This window comes from Sprattus sprattus, assembly GCF_963457725.1.
Source record: "Sprattus sprattus genome assembly, chromosome: 15".
In the NCBI taxonomy this organism is placed as follows: Eukaryota; Metazoa; Chordata; class Actinopteri; order Clupeiformes; family Clupeidae; genus Sprattus; species Sprattus sprattus.
In genome coordinates, this window is record NC_137913.1 from 29,663,839 (window position 1) to 29,678,146 (window position 14,308).

Below are 14,308 nucleotides of genomic sequence, written 5' to 3' on the forward strand. Positions count from 1 at the left end.
AACACACACACACACACACACACACAATGAGCTTATGACACTGCTGATCGATCAGACATGCCTAATTTAACGACTCAAGAGCTTCATGATTACAGGTTGCCTCATGGTTTTATCAGGTGGGCTGGGAGTAGTGACGGCTGGAGGACAAACAGTGCAGGGGGTGTCATGTTTGGTCATGACACCGGCACCGTTAATGGGTGGAGGAGGAAAGGGTTTCAGCAGTGGCATCATTAAGCGTTCTGTGTGAGGTTTTGTGCTGATGATCTGTAAAGTAGAATAATTTAATGGTGCCATTATGCAGTGTTGATCTACAACCACAGGAGAAGAATGCCACTGTCGTTATGCTGCATTTAACGCTAAAGTGTGTGTGTGACATTATGTGGTGTTGACCCACTTCACATGAGTGAACTAGAGACAAAACAGTTTGACAGGGGGAGGGAAAGACACAGTAACTGACCTCAATGCTGAAACACACACTTTCAGTACACACACACACGTTGTCTCTTCACAAAAAACACTTGGGATGGAGCACTTAACCCGTCCAACACCTTCACTGTCCACCAACATCATTCTCAGAGAGGTCTTGAAAAAAAGTGGTATGTTGTGTATGTGGGGCTGACATTGCAATGCAGTTTGATATCCCATATTTTCCTAAGCTGGTTTTTCGAACTGATATAGTTAATGTGACTTGTATGAATAGTATACGAATATATGAAAAATATCAAAAAGAGTGTTTCTTTACAGAATCAACACATAGCCTAGTGTATCTAAACAGACAGATGTCTGCTGCTACCAGAGTGATGCATTATGGTTCATAGCTGTGTGAGGCCTCTTCATTGTCTAGTGTGTGTCATCCAAAACCGCTCTTAACATCACTGAAGTTCTTGTATGTTGAGGTCTTATACATTAGTTTATCCTCATATATTTTATTATCGTTTTATATGTGTTTATCCTTAAGTGTTTGTTTATGGAACTTTGTCATGGAAAGAAAATAGAAAAAGACAGAGCCCACTGTTGGTCTTCCACCAAAACTTTAATATCACCACGTGAAGCTTCACCGCGCTTAAGCGCCATTTCATCCACAGCCGTAAGGTACAAGCCACAGCAGGACTACATACACAGTCTGTATGTTCATAAATCTATACACATGCACACAGACACACACACACACACACACACACACTCTGTGTCTCTGTCTCTCTCACACACACACACACTTACTATACATACAATCATACACACAAACACACCAGACTTATTTTCTACATCAGTCACTTAAGTGTTAATTAAGATCATAAGAATTTGACTACACTACAAACAAGGGAAGCACAAATCCCATAGACATACCACAAATATACATGACAGTAATATTTCCTCATAACATTTACAGTCATTAGATTTCACATGTATTAAATACAAGGTGAGGGTGTATTTCATTCGATTATATTCATATTCATATTCATAACAGACAACTTACAGAATTGCTTTTGCACCAGTGACCTATGTGAACAGTAGTATCATCGGCAGAATCTTAAATACATGACCAAACTTAGAAGCTCTGTGACTTGTTTAAATAGACACAAACATCCAGAGTATACTTTGCTTTGAGATCAGCGGTAAAGAGATATACAAATACACACATATACACACACATCTGTGTGTCACTGTTTATTCCATTTTCAGAAAGCAGCACACTCATGATTGGATCTAGCCCTGATCTGGTGTGAATCTAAATTAGAATCAAGATCAGATCTGGTGTGACTGAATTAGAATCAGATCTGGTGTGAATCTGAATTAGAGTCAGATCTGGTGTGAATCTGAATAAGAGTCAGATCTGGTGTGAATCTGAATTAGAATCAGATCTGCCAGGTCAGAGCCAGGAGCTGCTCCAGAATTAGCTGTTATGCGACTGTCACCTGATATCATTCTCTTATTTACATCCCATAAAACACACAACCTCTCACACATAATCCTCTGGATATTGAACTGGAACTGGATACTGGATGTGAACGTAAGGCTGACACCCCACAGTGATCCCAAACATGTGCTGACTTGTGGTGAATCCAGTGCTGATCGGCTCCAGCTGATACCTGCCTACACCAGGAGCACTGACTCTCAGTATGGAAGAGAAGTGCTACAGTCGGGTGCTGCAGAACCAGTGAGTCTCTTCACATACTTGTATGTGTCTATGAGGCTGAAGTGATAAATATATATAAATATTATTATACCCAGAGAGTCGTTGGCTCTGAAAAAGATCTGGCCTGGATCTGGCGTGATCCGGGCCACATCTGGCCCAGAGCCGGCCTCTGTCCGGGGCAGTTAGGATACTCTGAGAATACCTAGGCTACTGAAATACATATCTGTGTAAACACATTTGAAAACACAACACAGTATTTTCATAACAATTATAACTGTACCTACACACACACCCACATATATACACACACGTACATACATGCACACTGGGTATACACACTTATATTCTTGAAAGGCCCGTGATCAGCTGACAAGTGTGTATGGAAAGAGAGAGAGAGAGAGCCCTTTCATCTTCTGTTCACCATCAGATGTCTCCACCTGGTGGTCCCTCTCTGGAACTGGAGGCTGTGACTGCTGCTGGGCAGGTGGGTCTTTTCCATAGTTACTGTGATGTTCAAGAGTCACATCTCCATCTCAGAAGAGAGAGGGAACACAGAGGGAGAGGGAGGAAAGAGAGAGGAAAGAGAGAGGGGAAGTGGAGAGGAGTGGAGAGGAGAGGAAAGCTTCAAAAGAGAAGAGAGAACAGGAAAAGAGGTGGGGGTGGAGAGAAGAAGAGAGGAGGATGAGAGAACAGAAGGACACCATGAAAGGAGGAGAGAGAAAGAAAGAAGAGCTGAATCAGAGGATGGAAGAAGAGAATAGAGAGGATGTGTGATTAGAGGATAGGACAAGAGAAGAGGAAGAGAAAGAGGAAGGATGAAAGGATGAGAGTAGCGAAGAGAGAGGATGAGTGATTAGAGGATAGGAAAAGAGAAGAGGAAGAGGAAGGATGAGAGGAGGAGGGTGTGGTGTGTGTTTAAGAGTCAAATGAGTGTTGAGGGCTCTCTCCGTGGGAGGGGCTTCCTTTGCTGGGCCGGCTGACGGGTGGGGGGGCAGACAGAGAGAAGAGCGTCAGAGTGACACAGCCGAGACACACACACACACACCACCCAGCAGAGACACACACACCACCCAGCAGAGAGCACCAGCAGAGACACACACACACACACACACCACCCAGCAGAGACACACGCACACCACTCAGCAGAGAGCAGAGGCTCCTCTCCTCTGCTCCAATCACAACGGGGCAATCACAATCACAAGCACCCAATGCTACTGTAAACTACATTTCTGTTGGCATTGTTAAGGTAACAATATAGGCATTTAAAATAACACACAATAACATCATCTTAATAAGATACACCTGGGTTCACAGAAAGGGCAGGTTTGGTGGACAACATTCACATACAGGAGACTGAGGGGAGTCCCTGAACTAACACACATAAATACACACCACAGCTGAACAGATCTGACACTGATATGACCCAGATCCAATCCAGGTTTAATCCAGATTTAATCCAGATACAATCCAGATTGGCCTAGTCTTGGGCAGACTTGGTCTGGCACAAACTGTAATCTTAGCATGCATTCATATCCCAGATTACAGCTAACCCGAACAGCTAACCCAAACGGGCCTGTAATCTTCATCCGGCCCAGTTCTTCTCTGAATCCAGCAGGTCCATATCAGGACAAGGTCAGATCTATTCCACAGGGACCTACTGTGTGGGTGATTCTGAGTTAGAAATATGCATATAGAACATACTCTAACAATCCACAGTAACACACCTAGTTATTCTATTACTACCGACGTGTGTGTGTGTTTGGAAAGGAAGTGGGTGGATTGCAATGACACATGGGAGAGAGAAGTGAAGATGGAGGAACAGATTTGTGTGTGTGTGTGTGTGTGTGTGTGTGTGTGTGTGTGTGTGTGTGTGTGTGTGTGTGTGTGTGTGTGGCTGACACACACACACACACACAAAAGTATTCAGTCATCTGCTAATGGGCATCATCTAATAGCATGGAATAATGCTCTGATTTGGCCACAGTTCTGATCAAATAAAAAAAAGGCACAACAATATTTGAAAACCTGAAATTAGCAACCACATTTGGTCTAAGGGCTAAAAAAAACATTTAAATGTCAGCTGGAGGGGTGTGAGAATGACACACATATAGGTCTTATCGATGATGAAGAGGGGTGTGAGAATGACACACATATAGGTCTTATCGATGATGAAGAGGGGTGTGAGAATGACACACATATAGGTCTTATCGATGATGAAGAGGGGTGTGAGAATGACACACATATAGGTCTTATTGATGATGAAGAGGGGTGTGAGAATGACACACATATAGGTCTTATTGATGATGAAGACGATGATTATGAGAATGACACACAGATAGGTCTTATTGATGATGAAGATGATGAAGCATGGGACCGCCCAGCAGCTGAGGAGACAACCGCGTGCAATTGGTCAACAGCAGACAAAAACAACAACAACAACAATAACAGCAATGTGTGATTGGTCAGACGTACCATTTGTGTAAATCCTCACTGGTCACTTACAGAACCTCTGAAAAAATAACCGGAATCAATGTCGCGTGGGACTGGCGGCAGATGGAGAAGGTGAGGAAGAAGAGGAAGAGCAAGAGGAAGAAGAGGAAGCATTTGGAGTTAAAGAACGGAGAAACAGAGGAAAGGGCTTAAGTAGAGAACAGGTAAAGAACACTGGCACTCTCCAGCTAGCGGAGCTACACTCGTCTAAGCACCCTCCATCCTGGACACAGGAGAGAGGAGAGAATGATCGCACAAAGCTGGGGATGGGGAGTGCCAGGGGGAATGAGGGTGAAAGATGGACATTGGATGAGGAAGTGGGAGTGGAAGTCTCAGGAGAGATGATAAGCAAAAGAAGTGTAGGATGACAACACGTGTAGTGGCTGATCAAAGAGACGGACCCGGCACAGATCTGGCCCAGTTCTGGGCCAGATACGAGACAAGATCACCCAGACCCAGATCCCTGACTCAGCCACTGCATGGTGAGGTTTGGGCTGGCGGTGGTTGTGTGGCAAGGTTACCATACCACCATGGCACAGCGCACCTGTAGTATGCATGTGTCTGTCAACAGCGTTGACTGACATGTGTTTGAATGGACAAAGAAAAAGAAGGGGTTAGTCAGTAGGGAAAAAGAGTTGTAGGTTAAAGGGGGTGCTTATGTAAGGGTGTGGGGGAGTGCTGCTGTTGGAGTAGTTTGTGGATCATTACCAGCGCCATGGTTGCTGTCGAAGGCAACTCAGTAACATGCACATACCCTATAGCAATTTAACACTTAGAAATCACACAAAAACAACAATACTCCACATTTTAGCACCCTTTCACACAGAGTTGTTTACTGATATTCATAGTTTCAAATGGTTTGAGCTACATGCTGCTATGGTTCTCAAAAACTCAGAGCAACAAGCAACAACAAAATGACTTTGACCAGAACAGAGTAGAGTAGTTTACTTCTCTAATTATTGATGTGCATACATGGCCTGGGTTGAGGCGACATACAGTAAGTACTTAATGTCGAGGCAATGCCAGGTCTGGTTTGAGTCTTCCATACTCAGAACTGAGTAGTGGTAATCTGGTTGTTCTTTAGTCTGTTTTCTAGTGTTCCTGCAAACTAAACGTGCGCCTGGTTTAGTTTGGCACCCTGCCCCACATAATCACCTGGGCATACCTGGTTTAGTTTGGCACCCTGCCCCACACAATCACCTGGGCATACCTGGTTTAGTTTGGCACCCTGACCCACACACTCACCTTGGCACACCTGGGGGCTGACGGTTGGGGCGGAAGGGCACCTGTGGGGGTGCAGTGGGGTCAGGCGAGGCGCCCGGGCGAGAGGGCACAGGGGGCCCTCCTGTGGCAGGGGGGGTTGGGGGGGCACTGCGACCGCCTGGGCGGGGTGGGCCGGGGGGGGCACGGCGCTGGGGGGTGGGACTTGACATCGGCGACCTTTTTAAGAAACAACAAGTGAGGCAACAAGACCATGGAACATCAGATAATTGTTTTATTTAAAAGCTTTTAAATTCCTCTGGATTTGATGGGAGGACATTTTAACCTAGAGAGGGAAACTTCTGCTGCTGCCGCCTTACTGACAGTTTGTTCCCAAAAAAGATCATCATTCACCATTGACTTAAACAGGTAGAAAAAAACCTGATGAACATCTACCTGTCCATCCACTCATTCATCCATCCCTCTATCCAGTCGTTCATTCCTCCTTCAATATCTCTATTCATCAGCTGATCCCCTCTCTCTGCCTTTCCTGCACTTTCTGTCATTCTTGCCCTCCATCGCTTTCTATCTTTTCCTCCATCCCTCCATCTCTCCTTCCTTGCGTACCTGCGTCCCGAGGGCCCTCCCTGCACCTGCAGCCAGGAGGTGTCGACGGGCGGGGGCATTGCCGTGGTGATGGTGGTGGTGCTGATGTCTCCGATGATGTTGAGGGCCTCACGCAGGGCGTGGTACATGCGCAACATCTCTTCGCGGCGCTGGCCTTGCTCCTGAGACTCCTCCATCAGAGAGTCCTGTTCCCCGCACGAGTACAGCTGCGCCAGCAGATCCGCGTGGATAAACTCCTTAGTCTGTAGAGGGGAGTAGATAGAAAGAGAATTGTATGTGTGTGTTAGTGTGTGTGAGTTTTTGTGTGTGTGTGTGAGTATTTGTGTGTGTGTGTGTTAGTGTGTGTATGTGTGTGTGTGTGTGTGTGTGTGTGTGTTGTGTGTGTGTGTGTGTGTGTGTGTGTGTGTGTGTGTGTGTGTGTGTGTGTGTGTGTGTGTGTGTGTGTGTGTGTGTGTGTGTGTGTGTGTGTGTGTGTGTGTGCGTGTGTGCGTGTGTGTGTGTGTGTGTGTGTGTGTGTGTGTGTGTGCGTGTGTTGGTGTGTGTGCGTGTGTGTGTCACTCACATTGCTGATCATCAGGTGCATGATGGTCTTGGGGATGAGGTCGCGGACGGTCCTGTTGACGATGCCCATGTAGGAGTCGACCAGGCTGCGGATGGTCTCCACCTGCCTCTCCAGCTGGGGGTCGATGGAATGCATGAAGCCATCGGAGCTGCTCTCATCAGTAGACTCACTCTGCCAGACACACACAAACCAAGAGTCACAAGCCAGACACACACAAACCTAAATTCACAAGCCAGACAGACACAAACCAAGAGGCACACCCCAGACAGACACAAACTACACAGGAAACAGGACAATCCCATATGTTTCACAATGGCACTATACAGATACTATACAGATACAATATAGGTACTATACAGATACTATTTAGATACTATACGGGTACTATAAAGGTACTATACAGGAACTATACGGGTACCGTAATTCCCGGACTATAAGCCGCTACTTTTTTCTCACGCGTTGAACCTCGCGGCTTATACAATGACGCGGCTTATTTATGGATCTTTCCCACTTTCACAAGCTTAATGCCTGAGGGGAGGCAAACAGTAACTCTGCCTAAATGAGGGGGGCGTGCGAGAGCCTGAAACTGGACTTTAAATCGAAACGTGAATGTTAAATAATGGAAGATCAATGCCGGAGCAAACAGGTATGCTTCAAACGACGGGACAGAAAATAACTTGATCGACAACTCACATTTAAAACCAACTTGCTTTTGAAAAATGTTGGAACCTCAAGAATAGATTTGGCTTTAGACGAAGAGCGGAGTCTAAAGCATGAGCAATATTCGCTAACATTACATTGATATCAGAGTGAGCCCTTGCTCTATCGATTTCCCATTATTTCTCTTAGGTATGTTTATATCTATGTGAAGCCATTTAACATTCCACAAGTGGTTGTAATCACGTAGAACCCAAGACTGATTTTTCAATGGTGAGATGATTTTGAAAAATTAAACTCTGCAGCTTAAGTTGTCTTTCCTGGTTGTTACTGGTTATCGAATTGCTGTGCTAGCTAAGGGAACTTTAAATAACCTCAGCATAAACGATTTAAATGGAAGAGTTACAGTTGCATAAAACGATAGCTAGTCATCTAGTATCCTCGATTTAACTCATAAAATTATAATGGGAAGGGGTATAAGCCCTCAGGGTGCCTGTGCAACTTCGTATGAAATAGTTCATATTCACACATATACGAGTTCATCACAAGCTAGCAGCTGCCAACTGTATGTACCTTACCTATGTGTGTGAAAATGATAATATGAAATACGATAAACAATAGACAATGTTCGAGCTGCCAATTGAATGATGGTTTTACGTTGCTTGTGCTTACACCTTTGGTCGAGATCGGATATTTTGAACTCAAACCGGTTCCAAACAGAGGTGCCACCTTTTTAAGCAAATCGTCATCATCCTGCTCTTGAGCAACATCACTTTCTGCGTGTTAACTTATCCTCGATTGTTCACTTTAGCATTTATAATAAGCTATATATTTGTAAAATGTAATACGTTGTATGCCTACTAACTGTTCTTGTCATGCCGAGTTTCGTTAAAGCCTGTGTAAAGTTAATTTGTTTTCAATGTACCGGTAGGAACCTGCGGCTTATAGACAAGTGCGGCTTATTTATGTTCAAAATAAGTATTTTTTTTTTAATTCAGTGGGTGCGGCTTACATTCAGGTGCGCTTAATAGTCCGGGAATTACGGTACTATAAAGGTACTATACGGATACTATACAGGTACTATACAGGTACTATACAGATACTATACAGGAACTATACAGATACTATAAAGGTACTATACGGGTACTATACAGATACTATACAGGAACTATACAGGTACTATAAAGGTACTATAAATGTACTGTACAGGTACTATAAAAGTACTATAAAGGTACTATACAGATACTATATAAGTAAAATGTCCTCCACTTCTATCTGGGTAGAAGCACAGATGAACATTGCCATGCAGAGAGGCAAATGATGCTGTGACTATGAGGGGAGGACTGAGCGTGACCTTAAGCAGCTACATCACTGACCTTCTCCTTGTCCTGGTGGTGCACAGAGGCCCAGACGTGTGGGGGGTGGACAGAGAGGAGGGGGGGGGGGGGGGGGTTAGTACAATTAAAACTGAACCGCATGAACCAACGCTACTGATTCATGAACCGGTAGGGTCAGAGAGATGGGCTTGTTATTGTTTGATGAGATTAGCTTGTTAATCAGTTTATGGTGTGTGTTATGTATTATGCAGAGCTGAAATAAGGAAAGGTTTTTGTTATTTAGGAAAAATAAATATGACAGATATACAGTGCCCTCCACAATTATTGTCACCCTTAGTGAATGTGACCAAAACAGGTTATGAAAAAATATGTGTTTGCTGTTTCTCTTGGTCTTTCCCTCAAAATATTCACACAAATCTTACCTTTTCATTGAACTAAAATTATTGAAAGAAAACATTTTCTTTTACATTAAATAAACATTATTGTCCAAAACAGGTGTGCAACAATTATTGGCACCCCTTAATTTATTGTTTTGAGCAGCCTCCCTTTGCCAAGATAACAACTCAGAGTATTCTCCTATAATGCGTAATGAGGTTGGTGAACACATGGCACAGATCTGAGACCATTCCTACATACAGTATCTCTTGTACATACAGTATCGCTTGTAGACTCGGCTTCAACTCTTCCCACAGATTTTCTTTGGGGTTTAGGTCGGGGGACTGTGATGGCCATGGCAAAACCTTTATTCTGCGGTCGGTGAACAATTTTTGTGTTGATTTTGAGGTGTGCTTCGGATCATTGTCCTGCTGGAAGGTTCAACCACGGCCCATTTTAAGCTTCCTAGAGGGGGCTGTTAGGTTTTCATTTAATATCTGCTGGTATTTGATGGAGTCCATTATACCATGTATACTAACAAGTTGTCGAGGGCCTTTGGAAGAAAAACAGCCCCACAACATCAAAGATCCGCCACCATACTTCACAATGGGTATGGGGTGCTTTTCTGTATGGCTATCTTTCTGTCTAAGCCAAACCCACCTTTGATGTTTGTTGCCAAAAAGCTTTATTTTGGTCTCATCTGACCATATAACTCGGTCCCATTGAAAGTCACTTACATTTGGCAATCTGTAGGCGCTTTAGTTTGTTGTTGATTGACAGCAGAGGCTTTTTTATGGCAACCCTCCAAAACAACTTGTGGTGATGTAGGTGGTGTCTGATGGTAGTTCTGGAGACTTTCTGACCCCAGGCCTCAACTAAACTCTGCAAATTCTCCAGCTGTGATCCTTGGAGATACTTCTGCCAGTCAAACCATCCTCCTCACGGTGCGTGGGGTCAATTTACAGACAGGTCCTAGTCCAGGCTGATTCCTTACATCTCCCGTCGCTTTGAACTTCTTAACTATTGCCCTGATTTTGGAAATGGGTATTTTCAACTGTTTAGATATTTTCTTATATCCTTTTCCGGATTTCTGCAGCTAAACAACTTTTTGTCGCACTTCAACACTGTGTTCTTTTGTCTTTCCCATCTTGATGAATGACTAAGGGTATTTGGCCTTTGTCACCTCATATTTATACCCCAGTGAAACAGGAAGTCATGGTTGACCACCTAAGGGTTCCTAATCAAACAGGTGAACTTAACATTTTTAAACATGACTGGTAATATACTTAAGTTAGATTTAAATTATAAGATTTTCTAGGGGTGCCAATAATTGTGGCACCCATGTTTTGGAGAAAAATATTTAATTAAATGTCTAACAAAAAACATTCTTTCAATAATTTGACTTCAGTGAGAAGGTAAGATTTTTGTGAATAATTTGAGTGAAAGACCAAGAGGATAAACAGCAAAGATATATTTTTTCATAGCCTGTTTAGGTCACACTCAATAAGGGTGCCTTATCTATCTATGTGTGTGTGTGTTTGTGTGTGTGTGTGTACGTGTTGTGTGTGTTTATCTATGTGTGTATGTGTGTGTGTGTGTGAGTGTGTGTGTGTGTGTGTGTGTGTGTGTGTGTGTGTGTGTGTGTGTGTGTGTGTGTGTGTGTGTGTGTGTGTGTTTGAGCCATCTCACCACAACACGTTCTGGATAAACTCCAGCACGCAGGAATGAGGCTTTCCAGCTGTCTACATCATCCTGACTCTCACAGGCCAGCTCCAGCTGACGGTAGTCCTTATACACATTCCTGCAAACACACACACACATACTCACACACACACACACACACACACACACACACACACACACACACACACACACACACACACACACACACACACACACACACACACACACACACACACACACACACACACACACACTCACACACACACACAACCACACACATACAGCACATACACACTTCTTTAGTCTTTTATACATTTGGGTGGTATAAAATATTATACATACATAAACTGGTTGAGAGAAAGAGAGAGAGACAGAAAGAGAGGGAGAGTCTCTATCATAGTGACTTTACCGTGGTTAAGCCTATTTTACCTCTGCTCAGTGTTAAACAGGGCGAAGACGTGCTTGCTGGACATGAAGCCCTTCTCAATGTCACGCAGCTTCAGGTTGTCCACCTGCAGCATGTACTTCTTCTCTTTCTCCTGCAGGGGGCACCATACACACAAAATCAATGGCAAAAAATAGGCAAGCTTCAGCCAACAATGCCTTGTTCATTTCTTTAAAAATGCATTTATTACATGTAATTGTCTTTATGTACAAGTTTCTGTGTTACCCTGCCTGATGATCATCTTTAGGGCCGATTACTAGTGTTTACCATATCTGTTTTAAAAGGCTGCTTACTACTGCATAGTGCGTGACTATACGGTTTGTGTGTTTGTTTGTGTGTGTGTGTGTGTGTGTGAAGTGGCCCTGGGTGCGGTGGCAGCAGTGATGGAAACAGCAATGAACTGTCGCTTTTATGTTTGGTTCTCGCTCTGTGTGTGTGTGTGTGTGTGTGTGTGTGTGTGTGTGTGTGTGTGTGTGTGTGTGTGTGAGTGTGTGTGTGTGTGTGTGTGTGTGAGTGTGTGTGTGTGTGTGTGTGTGTGTGTGTGTGTGTGTGTGTGTGTGTGTGTGTGTGTGTGTGTGTGTGTGTGTAAAGCTAACAGTGGGAGAACAGAGAACAGTTAAGACTTGAAGTAATGCAGCTCAGATCAGGTCTAGATCAGATCAGGCCCAGATATGGCCCAGATCAGGCCCGGCACTGGTCCAGAGTCAGCTACACTTTGGTCCGTAACTGGAAACCAACATGGACCGCATTATAGCATTGGGCAACTTGGATAACTAATCTTAGCAGTTAAAACGAACTGTTCTTCATTTAAAATCAATTCAGAGTCTATGTGCTAGTTATTAAACAGAACGCTGTAGCCTGTCGCTAAGCTAGACTACTGCTTTACAAGCTGTTGGTTACTCTGCTCTACACCTAAGTGAGATGACACACACATGTATTTCACTGAACAGAATGGAATGCGGGGTCCCTCAAGCATTTCTTAACTCTCACAGCCGTTTTGTTGTCAATTTTCAAAAACCCCATTACTTCTTTCATAGGGTCTATTTTTTTTTAAACGGAACTAGCAAAAATGCCAATTCCCCACATAGAAAATGTGTGTGTGGGTGTGTATGTGTGAGAGCTGTCCATGTTTGTTACAATCATTGACTCTGGTGAAAAGAGTTGGAGTAGGAGGGGATTACGGAGGAGTACAGAGAAGGATGGAGAGAGCAGGAGACTGAGAGAGCTGAAGCCACCAAGTAACCGAGGAAGACGTTGTCAGAGGAAGCAAGGTAGAGAAAAAGAGATAGTAACCAAGCAAGAGACTGAACAGAGACAGTTTTTACTTGTTAGCGACAGCTAAAAGAGACAGAAGGAAGCAAGTCAAACGCTGTCCTTCAGTTTGTCAACAAAAACTTGTGTACCACTGTCCATTAGGGGGTCTCAAAGTACATTTGTATCTACGACAGTAGTGTTACAGTGAATTACACTGCGCATCTTAGGGGGGGCTCGGTAGCAAAAAATACCAGTTCTCGTATAATGGGGCTTTCATTTCTGAGGGTCTTGGGAGTCTCCAATAATAATGAAGTAAGTTATAAACTCTGAGTTGTAGACTCTGGCACAGAATGAGCCCTGATCATCATCTTTATCAATTTGATTTTGATCATTATCACTACCATTTCCATGACAATCAGAATCGCCACCAGTGACAGCATAATACCACCATGCTTAGCACCATCACCAATCTTACGATCACCATGAATAACAATACCACCATCATCACCACCATCACAATGGTCGTCATGACGAGGGCTTCTGTGAGAGTCTCACCTCGTCATCCTTGTACCAGGAGAGGTTCTCTGCAGTCAGAGTGAACCAGTACTCTTTGGCCCCGCCCTTCATGATGCTTATGTTGTTGATCGTCAGCCAGCCCTTCCTGATCACCTGAAAGCAAATGGCAGGGCACAAGTGAGAACACACACACACACACACACACACACACACACACACACACGCACACACACACACACATAAATACACACACATACTCACACACACAACCAACTCGGGTAAGAACACAAACACATATATGTGTGTGCGTGAGAGAGTGTGCGTGTGTGTGTATTTGTTTGAGACTAAAATGAGGGTGGTGATGTGTAATAAGGATGAGTGTACTTGTTAATAAGGTGGAGTGTACTTGTGTGTGATGGGGTCAAACTGTGTGTGAGGGCTGTGAGGTGAAAGAGTATGAAGAACCTCATAAAAAAGACTGAGTGTGTGTGGGGATAAAGCCTAGCGGTTTATATAAAGTGTGTGAGAAAGGATCTAGTGGCAGAGTGTGTTGTGTGTGTGTGAGATGCAGAGTCAATTGTGTATATTTAATGACGTGTGTGTGTGTGTGTTTGTGTATGTGTGTGATGCAGCATGGTCGTTCACATAAAACCGCTGTGCGCACACTTACCATTATCTCATCCTGCTGCAGGGTTGCCATGGCAACAGGTAGTTAGAGGGAGAGCAGAGGAGGACGCAATTAGAGATGGAGAGAGAACAGAGAACACAGTGACATGACTGACATGGTACCGACTATAGAACACACACTACACACACCTGACTACAGATAGCAGAACACACACTACACACACCTGACTACAGATAGCAGAACACACCCTACACACACCTGACTACAGATAGCAGAACAAACCCTACACACACCTGACTACAGATAGCAGAACACACACTACACACACCTGACTACAGATAGCAGAATACACACTAAACACACTACACACACCTGACTACAGATAGCAGAACACACA

General features: G+C 44.0%; 1 protein-coding gene across 3 annotated transcripts in view; it reads right to left on the reverse strand.

The window, feature by feature from the left end:
* Positions 1-3,052: 3,052 nt before the first annotated feature.
* The window catches only part of dnm1b (dynamin 1b), a gene marked incomplete at both ends in the record, with an annotated part of 25,482 nt that continues 14,226 nt past the window's right edge, over positions 3,053-14,308 (reverse strand). The window contains 9 exons of one of the 3 annotated variants that reach the window (XM_080851960.1): positions 3,053-3,113; positions 5,873-6,067; positions 6,455-6,696; positions 7,017-7,181; positions 9,041-9,061; positions 11,075-11,186; positions 11,498-11,607; positions 13,323-13,436; positions 13,954-13,965. In XM_080851960.1, the coding sequence (XP_080708086.1) occupies positions 3,053-3,113; positions 5,873-6,067; positions 6,455-6,696; positions 7,017-7,181; positions 9,041-9,061; positions 11,075-11,186; positions 11,498-11,607; positions 13,323-13,436; positions 13,954-13,965 (1,032 nt within the window). Of the gene's footprint in view, positions 3,114-5,872; positions 6,068-6,454; positions 6,697-7,016; positions 7,188-9,040; positions 9,062-11,074; positions 11,187-11,497; positions 11,608-13,322; positions 13,437-13,953; positions 13,969-14,308 lie in introns of all 3 variants that reach the window. The other 2 variants (XM_080851962.1, XM_080851961.1) reach the window with 2 other exon arrangements.